The 22521-nt window shown below is 40.5% G+C and overlaps 1 protein-coding gene across 4 annotated transcripts in view; it reads left to right on the forward strand.

Annotated features, from left to right (window-relative positions):
• DPP4 (dipeptidyl peptidase 4) overlaps nucleotides 1–18198 on the forward strand; it is a 77798-nt gene extending 59600 nt beyond the window's left edge. For 2 of the 4 annotated variants that reach the window (XM_029224651.1, XM_029224652.1), the window contains exons 21-26: nucleotides 1062–1116; nucleotides 1746–1845; nucleotides 4568–4632; nucleotides 15052–15124; nucleotides 15391–15464; nucleotides 17090–18198. In XM_029224651.1, the coding sequence (XP_029080484.1) occupies nucleotides 1062–1116; nucleotides 1746–1845; nucleotides 4568–4632; nucleotides 15052–15124; nucleotides 15391–15464; nucleotides 17090–17191 (469 nt within the window). In that variant the 3' untranslated portion in view covers nucleotides 17192–18198. Of the gene's footprint in view, nucleotides 1–1061; nucleotides 1117–1745; nucleotides 1846–4567; nucleotides 4633–12636; nucleotides 12719–15051; nucleotides 15125–15390; nucleotides 15465–17089 lie in introns of those variants that run through there. The other 2 variants (XR_003793838.1, XR_003793839.1) reach the window with 2 other exon arrangements.
• Nucleotides 18199–22521: the final 4323 nt, after the last annotated feature.

A 22521-nucleotide genomic window follows, 5' to 3' on the forward strand; every position in this document is an offset into this window, starting at 1 on the left:
TCCAATAAAAGGAAGACATTTCATTTTTTCTTTTTCCAAAGAGGGAAATGACACAGAGGCTTCTAGGTGATAGTAATGTCCTATATTTTGGTTCAAGGTATGCTCACTCTGTAAAGGTTTACCAGCTTGTACAGGCATGATTTGGTGCACATTTCTGTACATATGTGTTCTAAGTTTAAAAGGTTTGCGTGGAGAGGATAATGAGTTGAAAACTATTTACATTGAAGTTTTTCTAATATTGCTTAACTCAGGGCAGTCTAAGACATATCATCAATTGAAAACAAAGCTTTTTAAAGTCACATATAAGTCAATGCAAGGGTCCCCTTCCTCCCTTGACATTGCAAAGTTAAGGGCCCCATTTGCTAGATTTTTTTTTAAAGTAAACAAATTACCTTTTGATGTAAGGCTAAGATTAAGAAATATACGCAAAGAACCTTTTTCTCCTTTCTTTACCTGGATTCCAATCCTGAACACAATTTAATGACAAAAAGACTTCTTAATCTGTCAAGGAAAAATTGCTTCTTATTTAATAGTGCTGAGCTAACTAATCAACACCCATCATAAGGAGGGATGTATTTAGAGAATGATGTTTAAGTTCTCAGGTAGGGGGCCCAGAGACATTTCTAAGCCCTACCCAGATGTTCTACACACCTCTATACTTCTCCATTGCAGGGACAGCCTCTCTCAAACTGTAAAACATCTGGAGAGATTTAAATTCAATTATGTAAAGAAAAGTGCATCTGGGCTGCAAATTTTTATATAAAGCTGTGAAAAAAACAGCCAGGATTTGTTTTCTGTGAAGCACACACACACACACACACACACACACACACACACATTTTTTATGGACTCCAACACAAGTAAACCTTGTTCATCTGGCTCAAGTTAAAAATGATAGACATTGATCTCAGGTGTTTATTTGATTGCTGGCAGCAATGAATCTTTGTTTCTAATAGAATGAAATAGAGAACAAATGGCAGGGTTTCTCACATTTGTGCAGTTATCTTAGTTTTCTATACACAGTGTGATACTAATTCGTGGACTTGTTCCATGTATTTTAGACAATTTTCAAAAATGGGATTTGTGGATGACAAACGGATTGCAATTTGGGGCTGGGTGAGTAGTTTGGCTGATGAATCTGTACACCTTCCTTAGTGAATATAACCCAGAGCAGGATCATTTACTTTTGTTTGTACATATTTGGAGGTGAAAATCATGTCAATCATTTCAATCTACGAAGGTCCAATGTCTTAGATTTCTGGGCGATGAGTCCCCCCAGGCTTACACTTTTGTTTATTACAATGGGATAGGGAGGTGAGGAAGGGAGAAAAAGAATAAAGGAGAGAAAGAGGGATAAAGGAAAAGAAGGATAGAAGGAGAGAGGGAAGGAGGGAGACTTTTTCTCATGGGTCCAAGTCAGTAAAGATTTAGTGTTTATTGCTTTTTTGGTTTTGGGAGGTTTTATTTTGGTTTTGGTTTTGGTTCGTTTTTTGTCTTCAATTAGTACTACCCAGCAAATTTTCAATACTTTCCCCCTTACACCTACCAAGAAGAGGGACCAGGGCTCTGAAAGTGTAGTCTTTAGATACTACCCAACTAAGGCCAATTTAAACCTTCTCTACCATGCTTTCTATCTCAAAAGAGGCACAGTATATAAAGATATGAGAAATGTGGAAACTGCGACTTGCTTACCATATGTCCTTAATTCCTTTACCTCCATAAAAATAACTGTATCCATTTCTTAGTCATATGGAGGGTATGTAACCTCAATGGTCCTGGGAGCAGGAAGTGGCGTGTTCAAGTGTGGAATAGCCGTGGCGCCCGTGTCAAAGTGGGAGTACTATGGTAAGTGATCACTCACAGGTACAGAGTTACTGAGTGTGAACCTTCACATTCCAATGACAAAACCATTCCTTTTTGAGTTTCAGTGTTTCTACAGTAAATAAACGGATTCATCTTAGAAGTACTTTATGGATACCTGTAATGAAACAGTCTCACTTATTCTGCCATTGTGAAATGTTAGACCGTAGTAAATGCTATCTACACGTTTAGTTACCAACCAATTTTGTTTTCTAAATGTCTTATCAACAAACTCAGTTTTCCACATTTTAAAACATCCCCAATGCTACAATTCTTTAGATAAACGCTTCCTTCTTTTTATTCTAACTTGAGTTTGAAGCTTCACATATTAGAACAAGAAGAGAAGTATGTATCTCTTTCCCTTCAGGTAAAAGTCAAATATAAGTAGGACTTTGGGTGGAAAGAAGAGACTAGGGCAGGGGAATTCCTGGGGGTTTTGTTTGCACTGTCTCTGAGTAGGTGAAAGCCACTCTAGAATATCCTGTTCACTGCTGAGAAAGTATTGCTCTATCATACACATGTAAGGTATAATTCCCAAGTGGGAGCAGGTAAGCAGTGAAACACTAGGTAGGGGGGAAGAGCCAGAGGTGGTGAGAAGGTGAATTACTTTCCTGTATCTTTTCCTACCCCATCTCAAGTCCTTTATTCAGTATAAGGATAGAATCATTCATAATGAATATGCTCATTAAATATTTAATGTCCTAATATATCGCAGTACCAGTCCTGTGGAAAACTCTTCTTTAAAGCCTCTCCAAGTCAAGAGAAGCCAATGTATAAAAGAGACCACACCGTCTTTTAGTTTCAAAAAAAATTGGAGAACATAGTTAGGATTGATCCTCACACAATAGATTTGCTTTCAGGTAATTCTTTCCTGCTTAATATTAATTGTTCTATTGGAAGCCTTGTTTTTGGAGACCTCTGGTGGTCAATAAAATAGAAACAACCTTTGTGAGTTTGGAACTACATAATGGTAAGAAGAGAACGTTATTAAACATATATGGACCAACCTAACACTTGGGAACTTTCTAGAATTCTTATATATGTGCAAATTTGAACAATATTACTCAAAAATCAAATTGAAGGAGGACATAAGTGGTATTGCAAGACGTACTTCTAAAAGTTTACAACCACAACACTAAGCATTTTTTAAATAGTATTTTTAAAATTTGAGACCTTCTTACACATGTAAACCTGGTTAGCATAATAAGAAAGGGGTATTATGTTCTAGGACAAGAAGAATTGTAGCTGTTTGGGGAAATTTTTATTTTGCCCTTAAAAGCTATTCCCCTCCACCCCCCTCCATTAAATGTATAACCTAAGTTATTCATATTTAAATGTTAAAAGATGAGCATTTTAGGAAAATCTTATATTTTAAAAGTGTACTTTAAGATACTATATTTTATATATTAGTGTCCTCTAGATATGTAAAATTGCTTGTAGTCTGTATTCACTTTAATCAAAATGATAAAATATTGCTGTTACTCATTTTGGAGGAAAATATTTTGATTTCCATAGGAAAAGCATGAGCAATACACATGGAACAACTAACATTGTTATCAATGTAGTTTTTAATCTCCAATTCCAGTCATTCACAAAGGGTTAGTTAGGATGTTGTTTAAGCTTGTTATTTTGATGATATATTTTTCTAAATAATTAATTAAATAAATATTGAAATACCGGTACAATTATAGTGAAATTCAAGCCATTAACCTATGTAGCACAATGGAAACATGTTATACTTATTTATTTACTGTAACCTGGTCATGTTTCAAAAACAGTTATTTCAGATTTTTAAAGTTATATTGGAATTCAGCCACAGTAAATTTTCTCACTGATATTTTAGGAAATACATATACACACACACACACACACACATATATATATATATATACACACACACATACATTTGATACATGATTTAATTTTTTTAAATTAGGTCAAAAATATGTTTAAATAACCAAGCCAACAATGCATATGTTTTTCTGCCATATCTATAGATAAAACAGCTTATGTCACTTCAGCACAGATACTAATGTAATCTGTTTCTCAATACTCAATAGTTATAACATCAGAATTGAGGCCTCTCCACAAAATGAGAGAAAACAGATGTTTAACTTGCATTATGATGGAGTAGCTGAGACGTTATAGGGTTTTACAGCAAATAAATGATAACTGATTTCTTTCCTTTTGATCTGTCTCCCCTCCACCAAAAACAATATATGATTTAAGTAAGCAACTAGTAATTGAAAATTATGAGGAGTTTCCAGTAGGGAAGAGAGTATCCTAAAGTAAAGCATATACTGACTGATGTCAGGACCAAGAAATTCAAGACAATTGAGACATTACCTGACTTGCTAATCAAGATCTTTGAGAGGGTCAGAAGATAATGTAGAGTCCTTATCACTTAGCACTTCCCATTTGACTTTTCTGCAGGCAGGTTGTTGATTGGGTTTTAGATCACCTGGTTTGGTCTCCCTCTGCCCTCACAGGAAGGGCTGAAGGGAATGGGCTATAGGGCTGAGTATGGAAAGGCAGGAGTCTGGCTGCTTTAAAAAGCCAAGTAGAGATGATCTGGAGGAGATATTCTGAGGGTAACACTATAGACCTTTGCACAAGTAAAGAATATGAAAGCATATAAAGTAACCCAAAAAAAAGGGAAAAAAGTTTTTATTGTATGAATTAAGTTTTTTTCTTTTCTCCATCACAGACTCAGTGTACACAGAACGTTACATGGGTCTTCCAATTCCAGAAGACAACCTTGACCATTACAGGGTAAGAGATGGTGAACTAGATCCATTTTATAACCTATTTATAAGTGGTATAAGAACATTTTTAAGTGGATCTATTCCAGAAAATATATATTTTTTTAATTTCCAATGAAATTCTTGTTAAAAAGAAATAACACAGGTGGTTTAGAGATACTCCAATAGCTTCCCGTACTATATTCTGCGTAATTACAGCCTTTATCGTATGCTATATAGGTCACAATATGCGTTCATTTGGAAATACAAAGCAACACCAGATAATTACTTTAATTATAAAAGTTTCAGTTCAGAAAACATGTCAAATTCAACGTATTCCTTTAGAGCCCAGAAGACTCTCTAAACCTTTAACTACATATTAAAATTTCTTATGGTATTATCATAATTAAGTTGTATGTACAAGCCTATAATTTTCTTATTCATAGCCAAATATGTACAGTTTTTTTCACACAAGATTTGAGTAAAGCAGGTGAGGTGTATGTACGGGAGGGTAATACTCTGAAAAGCCCTTGAACCCAAGTTACTGAATAGCATCCATGGGCTGGTTGCCTGATGGAAGAGTCAGTGGGCAGGTTGCTGTGCAGATGGGCTATAGCATCTGAAATATGGTCTGGGTGTAGCCATCATTGGCGGCCCCCGTGTGCTAGTGTGGGTGCCACCGCAAAGCCAGGGTCCTCTCTTTGGTGGCAGCCTGCTGCAGCTGGAAGTGTCAGCCAAAGTACTAGGGATCCTTCCAACACATTGCCCCCCAGCCAGAAAAAAAAACAACTTTCCTGATTCTGTCATGTAAATTGAAAACCCTGAAACTTACAGATGACAAGGTCAATCATCCGATGTTTACATTCTCCGGAGGATATTCAGAACTCCTCCCAGGATAAAAAAAAAAACAATAACCCATACAATTTAAGACCACAATTCCTCCTCATCTGGGCCACAGCTCTCAATGCTTGGGCCTCCTATTCATACATCGCTCTGAGCCATATTTGTACATTTTTGTAAGATGTCATCATTATTATGGGTTCTGAAGCCATTTGATCAAAGCACAAGAAAATGCAAATAAAATTTCTAATTTTGCAAGATACGTACAGACAGTTTAGTTTTACCTCTTCCTTTCAGTTTTATTTAGCAAGGCTTGTGGGGGAGGGGCGGGGAGGTGTATGCGTGTGTTTGTGCCTGGGTGTGTGTGTGTTTTCATCTCTGTTTTTCAGTCAAGATAGAAAAGTAACAACCTGTAAAGTGTGATGTACCAATCATCTTCCACTACAAAGCAGTCCCGTAATCCGGTTGCCCTTATTTCTGCTGAGTGTCCCACATGATACTTTGGACTCAGTTTTTCTCATTCTTTCTCCTCCACATCCAATAAGCTGCTTTAGACATCCTTTCCCTGCTCCATAACCACATTGCTGCTGTCACATGACTACCTCCTTCTACAACAGTAACCCCATGGGTCCCCCCTTAGCTTATCTTTCTACACTCCAGCCTGTACCACACAGAGGTGTGAGGTTAAGCCTCACCCGTAACACTTTCATGGACTTTTCCTGTGCACTCAACTAGTCCAGCCCTCATTCTTTAACCAGGTGTTCAACACCTTTCTTAGAATGGCCCAGTTTACCTGGAATGTTCACTGAATATTTCTGGGCCTTTCCCTTTTGTGCCTTTGTCCTCTGTTCCTCGACCTGGAATGTCATTCCCCCTCTGTCTTCATCCACTAGGAAACGTGTCCTGCTCGCCCAGAGGACTAGCATTCTCTCTTGACTCCCATGACATTTTCCTTGTATATCTTTTTTTTTTTTTGCGGTACGCGGGTCTCTCACTGTTGTGGCCTCCCCCATTGCGGAGCACAGGCTCCGGACGCACAGGCTCAGGGGCCATGGCTCACGGCCCCAGCCGCTCCGCGGCATGTGGGATCCTCCCGGACCGGGGCACGAACCCGTGTCCCCTGCATCGGCAGGCGGACTCCCAACCACTGTGCCACCAGGGAAGCCCCTCCTTGTATATCTTTAATCCTCAATTTATCCATTTTGGACCCATTGTTAGTTTGTACTCCTTTTTCCCCTCTGCAGTATTATTAGTCATTCAAGGCTTTGCTCAACATTGTATTCTTTGGATCACCCAGTATGAAATAGAAACCTTAAAACCTTTTTTGAGTTAATTTTAAAACTTTTTGAAGGGAAACATTGTTATAAAAATTATATGTCTCCATCATTTCTCTCATTTTACAGCTGGAATTTTCTTGCTAGTGACCCGACCAGGATCCCTCCTGTGGTGTGCCATATTTGGGACATGGCTAAAGGGTGTTCTCAAATATCCTAAAGTACTAAAAACTCCCAAAAACATCAGAGATGTACTGCCCAGGACCCTCATCCTGACTCTAGAACCTGGTGGATGATGAGTCAAAAGTTCATTTTAAAAATCCCATTTTGAAAGCCTTTGAACCTAGAAGTACAGGGTCAAGTCTAAACCTTGACATCCAAGGAAGTCCGTAGCACCTACCCTACTGCACTTCAAGGACATCAGCCAACAGGGTGTTTCCTCTTCAACCGGCCCTCCCCGTAGAGGATAATTCGTTTTAATCTCCCATGTCAACCTGTACCTTTTTCCAGATTTTCCCATAGGCTTTTCCTTCCCACACCCATCCCCCTCTTCTCCAACTCTACCCACCACTGACGTGGCCATTTTCATCTCTCCCCTTAGATGGTCTCTGCCTGAGGTAGTCATGTAAATAGAAACCTCTTCCTCCTACCGATGGCAATACACGAACGCTGGGAGCACAAAGTCACTGTCTCACTTCACTGCACAGATGGCACCCGAGGACTGTTTAATCCTTCCACGCCAGAAGTCGGGTTTTCTTGGCACAAAATTCATTGCTGGCAATGGACACATTAAAACTGCCAGTACCAGAGAGCTAAAGGTTCCCAATGTGTTACTCAGAGGAATTATTTGGGTGGGTGACAGTTAAGGTGGGTAGGAGAAAGTAAGGCAGATGCGTTCACTGTATTGTTTCTGCCCTGTAAATTGCATCCTCAGAAAGTGGAGAGCTGAATCTAAGCACCTATATTTGGTGCACAGCAGGCTTTAGAAGAAAGCTGCCTTCCTTTGTTTTTTAAATGAGCCTGTGCTTTTGTCTCTGGCAGGAACACATTCAAAGATTCTATTTTCCTCCAAGGCCCCAGCTGCCCCTCTGGACCCCTGTCTTCTTTTACTTCTCTTTCCCAGGTTGTTTTTATTTCCTCCCTTTCTCTCTCCTTCTCTCCCTCCCTCCTTCTGCCCTCTTGGAAAAGACAAAGGAGACAATTCCTTACTGGCTTTCGCTGCTCTGTGCATTTCCGTAGGTCAGGAGGAAATAGTTTGAAAATGAGTCCCAGGTAGTCTAAACTATTGACTTTCTCCAGCACATCCAGGATAGGAATGATCGAAGTGTGTAATAAGCAAGGTCCTGTGATCGTTGTACACCTTTTCAGCTATAGAATCATTATCAGTAGCCAGAATTACAGCCTTTGGAAGAGAACGTAATTTTTAATAAAATTCAAATGAGGAGAGGATTCATTTTTAAGTCATTGATGACCCAGATTTGAAAGAATTTAGACAAGCACACCAAGAGAAGCACATTTTGTGAAATAAAGGTCCTACTTACTATTTAGGAAAGGAAGTTGAAGGAACCATTTATATATGCAAATGGAACAGGCAGGGATGTCATGTATAGTTGTTCAGCTTGTGCACTGCTGGAAGCTAGCCTATGCTTCGTTCTCTAAGGCGTGCACCTCTGGGGCCGCATCCAACCGGAGGGAGTGCCTTTTCTTATTCTCACAAAGCTGCCATATAAATTAGGAGACCCTGGGACTAAGGCTTGGACACAATGCAATGACACAAACAGTGACTCCATACGACCCTTTTTGTAGATAGTCACCTACCCACTGCCGAGTGGCAGGGTAGGAGCATGTTTAAAGGATACCAGGGACTCAAAGAGGAAGGAAGCTGTTCATCTCCCTGAAACTCCGAGAAGCTGGTCCCAGAAGCTCTAAGTAGGCAGGCAGAGTGGTGGGATGACACTGTAGCTAATAAGCAGTATAAGCAGACTCGCTGCCATGAGTCTCAGTCCGAGTCTCAGTCCACAGCCGACAGAAATGGCGACAGATTTGAGCAAAAGAATCAGATAGACAATGAGACAACCCTCACCCCCAATAGCGATAAGCAGATAGCAACTGTGGTCCCACCTCGAGGAGTGGGTTCCTGACTAGCATTGATGAATGGTCTCTCCATGGTCAATCACAGGTCTTTTAGTCAAACCTGTAAAAAAAAATATTAACACCTGGTAGACTTTCATTCACCCATTCAAGGTGCCTGGTGTTTTAGTTATTCAGAAGTTGATTACCTTGTTGGTGAGACAAAACATACAGGCAAAATTTTTGAAGAGAAATAAAAGAGTAGTAATAGGGTTTCCCTGGTGGCGCAGTGGTTGAGAATCTGCCTGCCAATGCAGGGGACATGGGTTCAAGCCCTGCTCTGGGAAGATCCCACATGCCGTGGAGCAACTGGGCCTGTGAGCCACAACTACTGAGCCTGCGCGTCTGGAGCCTGTGCTCCGCAAGAGAGGCCACAACAGTGAGAGGCCCGCACACCGCGATGAAGAGTGGCCCCCACTTGCCGCAACTAGAGAAAGCCCTCGCACAGAAACGAAGACCAAACACAGCCAAAAAATTAATAATAATAAATAAATTTAAAAAAAAACAAAAGAGAGTAGTAATAAAGCATGAACTTGAACATGACAAAGTGCCCGGTATGTATGGAAAAGACTAGTAGTTCCAAATTGTGACTCTGGAGCCCCAGGAATTCTGTGCCTTCTGAGCATGTAGGGAGGGAAGGGAAGTGGCTGAGAAGTTAGGGTTTCACCTCCCCCCACTCCTCTCAACCAGGGGGGGATCTGGTTTCATTTATTTCATTCATTTTTTTAATTCACTTAGTAAGTGGTTGCTTCTATGGCCAGACACTGTTCTAAGCTCTTTCCATGGGTTATTAGGCTCAGTTCTCCCTCAGATTCTCTGAGATAAGTGCTCTAATTATCTCCATTTTATTGACCCAGAAACGGAGGCACAAAAAGTTATATAAGATGTAGCTACTGAGGGGTAGGAAAGGGAGAGGGCACTTATCTGGAGCCAGTTAAGGAAGACTTCTGGGAGATGCAGGGAAATAGCGTAGGTGCTCTCCACAGGCTGCCAGAGGGACCGACAAGGCAGGGGAGCACAGTAGACACACGAGTGGCAGCAAGCAGAGCTGGTTTTCTGGGGATCTGTGAAGCAGGTTGGGTGAACCGAGGGATAACACAGAGCAGGGATGTGGGAGGAGCAGGCCACATGGTGGCTAATAAGGCAGGATGGGAGACCAGGGAGGGAATGGACTTCCAGAGAGCAGCGTCAGATCAAGGGCAAGAGAAACGGGGCCCAAGTCCTGAGCCTCGTTGCCAGGAGAAGAGGGCAGCCTGGAACACACAGAAGGGACTGATTTAACTTGTAGAGGAGATTTATTTTGCATTTTGCTCAGAATTTGATAGGCTTTTGGCAAGTGTATGAAACAGTCATAGATTTGGCAGTCTTCTGCTAGCAGATTTGAAATGTTCAATCCTTAAGAACTGCTGCATCGTTAGGTTATGCAAAACAGGGTGCAATTTTGTAAATATGCCATCTTGTACTGATTTGACATTTGTTCTATTATCCTAGAATATGCCAAAGGGAGAGAGACCTTCAGATTTAAGCCAAACCTTAACTTGTTTGTTGAGTGCTGATAAAATGTTGACTGCTGTGTGATCTTTAAAGAAGCCAGTGTTGCTGGGTGAGGCCTGAGGTAGGGCCCCCTGTAGGCGGATGGGAGCTCTTTCCTTGGCATCTCACCTGTACAGTTGTTTGATGGATACGGACAAGTAAAACATCTGATGTGGTGGGTTGAATTAATTTTTCCTTAAAAATTTTCTGTGGCCTCTGTTGTGGCATTAATGGTGCTTCCCCGAACAGCCTCACTTAATATTATTTACGAGGCTTCGGTCACAAGTGGAAGAATGCACAGAGCGAGTCAGTACACTCGGGGTACTGTCTCACTGAAGTAATAGGGTGTCCATTACACCTGTGGCTGTTTGCTTTCTCTACCAGAGCTTGGAAATGACAGTGCGTTGTTTGGCTGCGAAGTGAAGGGACACTAGAATATGATGTTAAGAGGCACGGACTTTTGAGTTTGACCTGTGCTAAAATTCTGTTTCCACCACCTATTAGCTAGGAGAGGTTACTAAACCTCTCTGAACCTCTGTTTCCTCATCTGAGTAATGGGGAGAATCAGAGCTACCTCATGGGATTATTGAAAGGATTAAACGAGACACCTATGCCTGCCATGAAATAAGCTTACAAAAACATGGAGGCTGCCACCATTATTCTCAGGAAGCAAATTGTCCGTATGGTTCCTGGATGGCGCAAGGGGTAGCTTAGAAATTGTCAGACCTTCTGTTTCTCACAGTACTTCCCCACTCTTATCAGCTCTCTCTTTTATTTCAAAAATACAAAGATTTATTTGCTGGAAGGTAACTGAGGAACCAGCACGATCCAATGAGCAGCTACAGATGGTTCTTCTTGGGGCTTGAAGGAAAAGCTCCTCGCAGAGATGCCGTGGATCAGCGCTGCCACTGGACCCATCCTTCCCACTTCACTTTGCCAGGCTGTTGCTGGCAGCGGGGCTCTCCGGAAGTTTCTAGCCTCGGGAGAGTGCCAACTGCACCACCATTGCATCCTTGCCCATTTATCACTCTGAACTTCCTTTTTAGGAGCTGGTGACAGACTATTCGGCTTCTAACTTAGTCATCCATTTCCTTTTTTATTTCTGTTTCCATCGATAGGCAAATGGGGATTATCCTGTTTTGGTGGGTTGAAATAGCACAATTGAATTATTTCTGGTCATTAATTCTCCCTTAACGTAGTGCATGCATTTCTTTCACTGACTTTGGCTGTCTTTCATGGGTTAAAGTGTGCCGGACTGTCAAGAGTCTCTCTCTATTGAGAAGCCAGGATGCTCAGTCTAGTAGGGAATGATCGGTGGTTCCAGAGGCAAGGTGACACAGCTGCATCTTTCTAGGAGGGCAAAATGTTCTCAGGAGCCTGCGAGCCCTGAAATGGGTGCGTGCCTGAGGCTGCCTGGCTTCCCGTGCACTGCGAGGTCCCTCTTGACGCAACTCCCAGCGAGCAGGGGGACGTGTGCATTGGAAATGACACACTTATCTTGTGGTTGCAGGGGAAGCTTTTGTTTTATTTTTCCCTTGCTGCATTAAAGTATTTGTCTTTCTTTCTTTGTAGTGTAATATTGTTAATGTAAAACAATTTGCATCATGACACTTTTATCACAGTTTTCGTCTTTTTCTCAGTATGTTGCATTTCTCACCATGTCTAGTTCATCACAGCTACAGTGTGTACATCACAACATTTATCTTAGGCTCAGGGTTTTACTTGTTTATAAAAATTGTCTTCTTTCAGCCTGTATTCACTCCATTTAAGAAAAAAAAGGCAGCCAGAAACTGTTTTGGTCCAAACTCCAGTAGTTATCACATTCCTTGCTAACTGTCCTGCGTATTTATATGTCTCCTAACTATTACTCTATGTTTCAGCGACATTTCTCAGTCTCATGGCTCAGGGAGGTCGTGGAGCAGCTTTTGCTGTGCACTCTGCCACGCAAGGAAGGCCCGAGAGGCTTTTGGAGGGGAGGGGAGGTGACACAGCTGGATATTTGGGCCACGTCTAGGTGCTAAAGTTGACTGTCTTTGGCACGCGAAGAGCTGGGTTTCTTGTGGGGAGAAACAAGGTGGAGGAGACAGCCGTGTAGCCGCAGAAAGGATGGTGCAGGAGGACCCGGATGAGGGCGCCGGGTCTGGGCTCAGACTGGCAATGTTCACCGTTGGTGGCTCAGCCCCAGCCTCTGCTGTCGCCAGCTTTGAATCCTACACTGGCCTTTTGGGAGATTGATTTTGACCCTTTCCTCTCTCCAGGGCAGGACATCGCTCAGGGTTCTGTTGCTTCATTAGGCTCTGCATCAACCACACAGTCCAAAACGCCTCACAAGTCTCGAAGGTCTGTGCGAGCCAGATCTCTTCCAATGAATTCACTCTAAGAAGGCATGAGAACGCAGGGGGCAAAGAACACCCAGTGTGTTTGTGTACTGCAAATCCCAGAACAGTTCAGTAACAATTTCTTTCTCCCTGTATCTTTGCTGGAAGACCACATCGTGAGCAGCTTGGAAGTTTAGTGGAGACTCAGTGCAGCATAGGAGGTAAAAGGGGTTCTGCCATCAGACTTTGTGTCCAGCTCCGACTTCTTCCTGATGTAACCTGGTGTACTTTATTGTCTCTGTGTAGAAGTGGGGTTGCTATAGACCTATCTTGCACGAATGTCATGGGGATTAAATAGAACAGTGCTTTCATAAGTCCTTTAAGATGCTTAGCAGGGTGACCGGCACGGAGTACACAATAAGTATCAGCTCTTATTACTAATGGCATGGTGTATGGATTGAAAGTGGGCAAAACATATCTTGGTAAATTTCAGAATGAGAATATTTTATTCCACCTCCCCTAGCTGTTCCCACTTGCCTCTGCAAGACTAGGACCGAATGTAGTGAAGAGTACAATATAAGTGCCTACATTTCTTTGGTTTATTCCTTGAATTGATATTTAGCTCTCTGTTAAATGCTCAGGATAGAGTAATGAACAATATAAATTCCTCTTCTCATGGATCTTATTGTTTAGTTGGGTATATGACAAATCAATATTGATCGACTTGAAAAAATGAATGAATGGATGGAAGAATGGAGTATAATGTTGGGATGGATGGATGGATTCATCTGGGACATCTCACCAGATAACACGTTTCTTAAAGTAAAACAGAAGTGCGACTTTTAATGAGTCCTGGGCGTTTATTCTGAAAGTTCGTGGGTAAATTCTCAATTTGGGTCAGAAATGCCATATGGTCAGGACAAGTGGGACCCAGCCTGCACAGGAGTGGGAGGGCCTTTGCTCTAAGCTTTCCAGGAAAAGATCACCTTGATCACCTCAGTCAACACAGATATGTTGGGTGACTTTGTCCTGAAAGTTGTAGACAGAATGTGTTTTTTCCAGAAACACTGTGTCACACCATCCTCACATCACCATAATTTAACCTTAAAAAAAGCCATGTCTCTTGATTTCTATTTCAGTGAGAGCAAGAAGAGTTAATCTTCCTCCGATTTCAAAGAAAACAGCACTCAGCAGCATGTCTCTAGGTGCACAGCTCTCTGATGTTGAAGCTGGGGCTAGAATACAAACGTTCGGACCTTAGCCCCATCCCCTTCCAGCCAGACCTTCAGGGTTCCCATCAAAATATTAAGCTGATGTTAGCTACAAAGATATCTGTAAAACACAAACCTTGCCTCTCATAAAGTTGACTTTGATTCACCAAGATGCTGCAGGATAAGCTGGCTGATTTTAAACCCATAGGGAGGCTACCGGCCCTTCCTCTGCCCAACAACAGAAGCAGAGTCCCGCTCACCCCTTCCCAAAGTTGCTACAATGTCTATGACAGTCTTACCTTCATCGCAACTCTGCAAACATCTCCAAATTAAGACCAGATGACTAGTTCTATACTTTCAAAGCTTTTCCACCAAAGACTCCACCTTCATTCTAGAAGTCCTACCTGTCCAAGGTCATGAAACAGCCTTCAAAAAGCTGACCTCCCAGTTGTTTCTAATTCCCTGGCTTGATCCAAAAGCAGCACTTTCCCCAATGCAGAATGAGGCAGACAACAACCACCCACTGATTTTCTAAGGCCATACTTGATCTTTTTCACCCCTTTCCCCTCCCATATGTTACATTTGCCTAGGTTTTAAACATCTGTTCCAAAAAAGGTAATACTTGCTTCTCATTCAGAGCCTAGCAATGTGGACCAAAGTTCATATGACATATTGCAGAGTATGTTTAGTTGCAAATGCTATGTACAGGCTCTTTGAAATGTAGCATGTATGGCACCATGTGACACATGGTTGCCATGGCAATACACTTTTTGGCTGAACTACAGCATAAGCCCATGGAACATACATTGCTAATATGAGACTCTGCCCTGTGCTAATGCATAGGACACAGCCAATCTGGGATCTGGGACTCAAGGGGTTTCGCATGCAGCCTGGGGGGGCAGATGCCCTCTTCTGCATGTGCAGGGAAGATGTGGCATCCTCCCTTTCCGGTCCTGTCTCACAGGGACAGGGCATGCTGTACATTCTGCCATGCATGGAGACAGCATTTGCTTGAATATCGGTTTGCTATATTTTGTATCAAAGGGGGCCCCAGCTGAAAACATTTTATTTTGTAAACTGAAGTGAAAAATCAGTTTATGGCAGATCTTTTTTTGAATAATGACATTCTTTTTCCCAATTCCAGAATTCAACAGTCATGAGCAGAGCTGAAAATTTTAAACAAGTTGAGTACCTCCTTATTCATGGAACAGCAGATGGTGAGTTTCAGTTAATTAGACTTTTTAGTATCACAGACAGGTTTGCAATTTCACTACTGACAAAACAAAAGCATGAGGGGCAAGACTGTTACATTTACTTCAATAAAACAGTGTTGCTTTTCCACAACTCACTTGTCTTGGCCTAAATGGGATGCTGAATCCTAGAACTTCAAACAGTCCCTTTCTTCTTGTGCCTTTCCCACCCTTCCTACCAGAAAAGTGGAGCGGGCTTTTAGTTACTTTATGTTTCCTTTCTCTCCCTGCAGATAACGTTCACTTTCAGCAGTCAGCTCAGATCTCCAAAGCCCTGGTGGATGCTGGAGTGGATTTCCAGTCAATGGTATAGCAAAACTTCCTGCAAGGGGAGGGAACTTCCTGGTGGGGTCTGGTTCCCCTCTTGGAACTACTTATCCTCACAGAGGTTCCGGGAGACGGGGCACGGAAGCAAAAGGAGTCATTTTTCCAATGAGGAGTTGAAGAAGTGATATCCTTGAGTCATAAAGAGAGTCATGTTCAATATCATACAGTTGGGGGTTGAGAAGCACAATATTGCATATCCTGAGAGGGTCAAAACCCTAGTCCTGTGATTGTCCCGTCTCTCCCTATTTTGATTAAAAAGTAATTACTTAGCCAGTGATAAGATTATCCACTTATCCACACGGCAGAGTAATTCTAAAGTGAAACCAGCATGATAGTAGCTCAGGTCAAATATGCAAATCCATCTCTAGTATGTGTTACTAGCCCTTCTAACAACAGTGGGGTATCAGTAATCAGTGCGCTTCAGTTTTTGCAACTTCCATGTTATCTTTTGTTGAACACCACAGGTTATAAACAATTAGGCTGGTTTTATTAAGTCGGAAATGGCTAGAGCTGTTGTTGCCTATTCAGAGGATGTTTCTAGGTATTAAGTCAAATTCATTTTATGCACTAGACCTTTTCAGATTAAGAAGAAACAAAGATTATATATGTGTGTGTGTTGCGCTAGATATGTTTGTGTTAAGTCCTTTCTTGTCTGTATTAGCTTAAAAAGCCTGCTTTCCCTCACTCTCTTTTAACATACACATTTTGCTCCGTGCTCAGTTCAAACAGCACCTACTGTGTAAAACTGGGACAGTCATTTGATACCACAAAACCTGGCATATATTTTGGGGGTTAGATTCTTATGAGGTTGGGGTGTATCCTTCCACTGTTCAAAGAAAAGACGTGATACATTAAGCCATTTATCAAAGTTAATTTATGTCTCCATAATATATGTTTGCCTGGCAGTGACTTCCCACTTGTTTCACGTGGTGGGATGAGTTGATAAATTTTTGCCTCAGGTCATCAACTCATCCTACATAAATGTCAGACATGCAGATAAGAGATTCCAGTGAAATTCCAGTGAAAAAGTGTTTGCAAATAATACATTTGACTTTTGACTTCATATGTTATGCTAAAAATATATATGGAATACTGAAATAGATTTTTTCTAGTGCCTTATTGATATATATTAGGAAAAATTGCTTTCTAAAAACTCATTTATTTTAATAGTTTATCTTACTGCAGTGTAGGAGAAATTTAACAGTTGATAACACTTAATTAAAGTGGGCTTTACAGGATAAACATTCCCTCCTATGCATGATGTGTTTCTAAGTGTCCTTTGAGTCAAATTTGAAAATGGACTTGGATATTTTAACTGTGCATATCCTTAAAGCACTATGCAGTGAAGCCAAATTCACAGTGAGTTGTCTCAGCACCTGCAAAGGACGATCAGAGACTCCTGCAGGACAGAACTACATGCCCTGGAAAAGCTCTAGGAGGAAATGAGAAACCTCTTTGATCACATGTCAGTTTATAAACTGATTGAAGGATTAAAACATCCTGTGTTGTTCCATGTATGCTAATGAGAACTCACTTGGGTTTAAAAAAAAAAAAAAAAAAAGACAACTGACTTCCTGATTCTGACCTTTCTTCTTCTCCCTCCAGTGGTATACAGATGAAGACCATGGGATCGCCAGCAGTACAGCCCACCAACACATATACACCCACATGAGCCACTTCCTAAAGCAATGCTTCTCTCTACCTTAGCACCTTGGAACAGCATGCCATTTAAAGCTTCTGAAAAGCCACTTTTGCTCTCATTATCTCAAAACTGCACCATCAAGATGACGATGTTAAAAAAGTACACTCAAATCAAGAAATGTAAAGTTACCTGTGTTCCCAAATTTCATATCTATAACCCGAAGTAGGGACTTCTGTCTTTGCAACCTTACGGAAGTTTGAATTATTCAGTCTGGTTTTGTTTATTATTTAAAATCACTTCCATATCAGTTAGTGAAACAACAAATAATAATTGTTTTTATGGGAGCTTTGCAGAGGTTCCCTGGGCAGCATTTTTTTCTAACTGGACTAGACTTGTTCTCTTCTTGGAAGGAGTGGCAGGATGTGGGCCGTGATATCACTGAGGCAGGGCTAAGAAAAGAGGGGGTAGGGAGAGAAGCTGGCAGGGCGAGGCTGTGAACCCCAGTCCAAGCCTGCTGACCCAACCAGGCTGCTATCAGCTCCTCGAAGAGCTGTTCACAGCCAGACTGGCACAGTTTTCTGAGAAAGACTATTCAAACAGTCTCAGGAAATCATATATGCAAAAGCACTGACTTCTGAATAAAACCACAGCAGTTGAATAGACTCCAAAGAAATGAGAGAGAAACTGCCAACAATGCAGGGCCCCCAGGTGCCAGTTATGGCTATAGGTGCTACAAAAACACAGCAAGGGTGATGGGAAAGCATTGTAAATGTGCTTTAAAAATACTGATGTTTCCTAGTGAGAGAGGCAGCTTGGAACGGAGATGTGAACACATCAGCTTGCCCTGTTAAGAGATGAAAATATTTGTATTGCAAATCCTAACTTGAAGGAGTCTTTGCATCAGTTTTTCTTATTTCATTTCTTTGAGCATCTAATTAAAAGAATATTTTAACTTCCTTGGACTTGTTTTTAAAAATTGAAAATTAGCTACAAATGTGTGTAATATGATTCCCATTCTACATACGGTGGAATTTCTCCTGGTCAGTAATAAATGTGCCTTCATTTTTTCAGAGGTAATGAGTTCTGTGTCTTGAATCAGACCTAAACTGCACTGGCATATGGACACGCTTACTCAGAAAGGCTCTTGTTTATTTTGCTTGTTATCCCAAACTGCCTCGTAAACATGGAGAGGGTTCAGTTTTTGTAAGAAATAGATACATAGAAATGTGTTAAATTAAGCAATTCATAGCGATTTTATCTAATACATATACAATTACTGTTATCATACATATATATAAGCTTTTGAAAAGTCAACTCAAAATAGTTTGGGTTATTTATATAATACATACTATATCATTTTATTCCGGGGAACTACGATGAGGCTCATAATATCAGATAATCTCGACAGTATCATCTTGGTAGCCCAGATGGCTCAGTAGAAGTTAAAAAAAAAAAAAAGTCAACAACTTAAGTGTTTAATTATTTTTGGTTGACATAACTATATTAATGAAACCATGCATTTAAGATGCTGAGATAACTGAGGACACACAATATTTTTGTTCAATTATTTGCAAAATGGCCTTATTTTTAAAAATTGATTTTATGAACTCAAACATAGTTTCAAACATAGCTGGAAAAAGTTGTCCCAGACACAATGCGTTACAGCATAAAAATCTAAAAATGGAAGAATTGGAAAAAAATCTATCAATTCAACATGAGACTGGTGAGTCATGCATAGGAATGAACAGAAGATTGTGAAATTGTTTCAGCTGAATTTTCAGCGCATGGCATTGAGTAATTAAGTCTCAAAATATCATTCATTCATTGGAACATAAGCCTTAATTAAGTCTCAAATATCATTCATTCATTGGAACCATAAGCCAAGCTTCAAACCCTATAGGGCTCTTGTCATAATTCTAATAATAGAGTGCAATCATTGTGAGTAGCTGGACCAATCTTTGCGGAGTTCTATATCCAGAAAGAGTAATCATAGGTCATATGTTCACATCGTGGATTGAATTAGTAATCATAAAGCAAATTAAGTAAAAATTCTCCTTTTATCTTAATTGAAACCAGACACTGTGCAATATCAGGTATTGTTCAGATATTAATAAGACAATTTTACAACAGTAGATGTTGTACAATATCAGATACTATACAGATATTAAGAGGATTATATAATATCTGATACTGTACAACTATTGTACAATGTCAAAACTGTATGAATTTATTGTTTCTTTAGTTTCAAAACATGCCCAATGTTTCCTCTGGAGCCCAGAGGTAATAAAAAAATCCCAGCACGTATTTTTCACATAATGAGGGTTGCAAATGGTGATGATGTGACTGAAGTTAAAGTAAATTTCATCTGACCCTCATAGGACAAGTTTTACTCTCCAGTAAGAGTTTTAAATTAGTTTATTGAGGAAGGAAGTTAAATTGACAAATTCGAGATAGACTTAGTCTGAGGGTAGGTTTGAAACACACAGGAACTAGTCATACCAGTAAGATGTGCAGACTTGCCTGCCTTTGACTGTCACAGCCTCACCAGGCACCTGGATGCTAAGATCCTTTCGTAAACAACCTGTTAGAGTGCACTGGTGCCCAGGAACACACGCGCCAAAGGAAGGGAGAAATTGTCACATCCCTTCTATGGATACAGTGTTTCTTTTTAAAGTTTTGATTAAGATTTTTAGAAAATCACTTTATAAATTATTTTCGAACTTTTTAAAATTGGAAATCTTGCCAGAAATGATTACATATCTCCATGCTTTCTTAAATAACCGGCATAGACCATAATTCAATGCATCGTGATGACTCAAGGCCACCACCACGAAGATCAATGATCACATCAGGCTGTATGTCATTCTGAGTGTTTTATATTCACAGGTGGTCACTGAGGCTAGTAGTTTCACCACTTGGCATTTGTTGCTTTTGCTCTAAGTTGATGTGAGAATTCCAATTTATAAAACTATTAGATTTGTACAATATTTAAGATTCAATAAGCTCTAAATGAAAAACAACACCAAAACAGAAGAAGGTTTTTTTCAGAGTAAAGTAAGAGAATTTTGTTCTTCCAACTTTGTGACAGCAGTGTCCGAGAACAGTATTACATACATCCTGAAAGATCTGGAGTGTGTATTCAGGACGTCTGAGGGACACGGATGGTTGAGAATGAGAGATGAATGTGGGTAATAAAGCATAACGTCACTATCGTTAAGAAAAGCTCAGAGCATGGGATTAATAAGACCAATGTCATGCTCAGTAGAAATGTATCATCTCTCTGAATGTCACCTTTCTGTGACAATATTAACATTTAAACTCAAGGCTTTGAATTAATAAAAAGAAAGATAATTTTCTTACTGCCAAATTGAGAAGGGTGTCTTTTCTGGAATTGAACTCCAGCAAACTCAGTCAAAATTCTTATTCTAAATAATCTTTCATCTGAGCAGTCACCCCAAGTTTGTCAGATTATTTAAAACACATGTATGGTGAAAAGTGTGACCCATCAAACAACAAAAACTCTAATTGTTCCAATTAGTTTCTCCTATCCAAAGTCATGATATTTGTGACTTGCGAGCAAAAATACTATTTCATTGAGTAGGTTTGGTTTCTAGTGTTAATCACAGAAAGATGAGTGACAAAGAAAATGTAGCATACTGAGAAGAAATATTACTCAACCCAATTCTGGTTGCATGAGCCAGAATGACTGCCTGGTCAAGGAGGAAGGTGGCCACATCTTGCCTCCTGCTGGACAGCCAGTGCACTCCAGCCGAGGCTAGGCGGACGTGGGTTAGAATCTCAGCATCGACACTCACAGTGCGAAACGTTTTAAAGAACATTACTTAGCCTCTTTGAACCTCAGTTACTTAATTTGAAAGAGATACCAAAATACCTACCTCCCATACCTGTTGCATTGCTGTGGAGGTTTATACACCATGCCTGGTTTGATGATTCCATGGGTTACACCAGTTCTCCCCTTGGGCGTCTTGTGTCCGCAGGTTTTGGGCATATGAAGGTGCTCAGTAAACTTTTGCTTTTGTTCCGATGCTGCCATGTCAGTGAGAATCCTTTCTGGATCCTTAATGATTCTTAATAAACTGAGAGGCCACATCTTCGATATATTTTACTTATGATTCTGTCTATAGCCTTTGCTGGCTGAATAAACAGCAAAGCACAGAAAGAACTTGGCTCCGGAGAGTTACAAAGAAGGGATAAAACACTATCCTTACCTTTAAGGAGCTTATAAACAAATGGAAGAAATCTATGACTCTACACACACTTGAAGGTAAAAGTACCTAGATCTAAAGCTAAGTCTATGGATGGATGAGATAAGTGGGATGAAAAGGTGAGCAGGGGGAGGGTGGTTTCTGGACTCATATGAGCCAGCCATTGGCTGAATTTTGTACTACACTTAGATTTCTTTAATCATCTCAGGATTACTGCTGATACCATGTTTTTCTGAACATTTTTGAAAAATACAAACCAAAACATTATATAAAGGAATGCTCTATGTGAAAGGATTTATCATAAAGTTCTTGTGCCTATAGTTACTTATTAAGTACCTACAGAATACGCTTGAGCCTGTTTTGTTTCAATCATAATAAAAGTTTATAGACCACTCAATGAGAGCTTGGTTTGAGTCTCTGAGAGTCATCCTGAGTACAGGATCCCTAAGGAAATAATTTCACTTTCCCCCCACTATGTTTTCTACCGTGCTGCCAGACTAATGTTTCCCAAAATGCATGCCTCTCCATTACTCAAAACTCTTAATGGATAAAGTTGAAATACCCTAACATAAAATTTAACATCATTTATAATGTCTCCAACTTGTATTCCTACCTTTTCATACAGGTCCCGACCACACTCCTAACACTCCACCATATTGGGCTCTCTGCTGGATTTAAAATATGTCATACATCACATATGTCAGGCTCCTGTTATACCACATATATTTACTTTCTATTTTATTTTTTCAATACTGACATGTTTGAGATCTTTGCAGTTCTTGGAGTAGGTTTCCTTCCCCATATCCATCCTAATTCATTCGCTACCTCTTATATAACATTTTCTTCAAACTTAGCCCTGCTCAAAATTCCATCCTTGAGTTACTCACTTTCATCATACAACCAACTCAGTACACATCACATTATGTTACAGGTATGTGTCTACCCTGCCCTTAGAAGCGAGGCTCACAGTCCTATTTTCAAAGTTCCAGCACAAAAAGTAGTGGCCATTACACCAATAGAAACTGTAATGAAGTGACAGCTGTGTCCATGAGCTACAGTTTTCTAAGGAAAACACCGAAAGAGCTCTCTAAAAGTATTACGAGTAAGCCTTGAATATTGGGCTTCTCCAAGGGGACTGACTACAAGCAGACTTTCAAAGTAGATAGTTA

This window comes from Monodon monoceros, unplaced genomic scaffold (genome assembly GCF_005190385.1).
Source record: "Monodon monoceros isolate NGI ecotype Baffin Bay Population unplaced genomic scaffold, NGI_Narwhal_1 Super_Scaffold_16, whole genome shotgun sequence".
NCBI lineage: Eukaryota > Metazoa > Chordata > Mammalia > Artiodactyla > Monodontidae > Monodon > Monodon monoceros.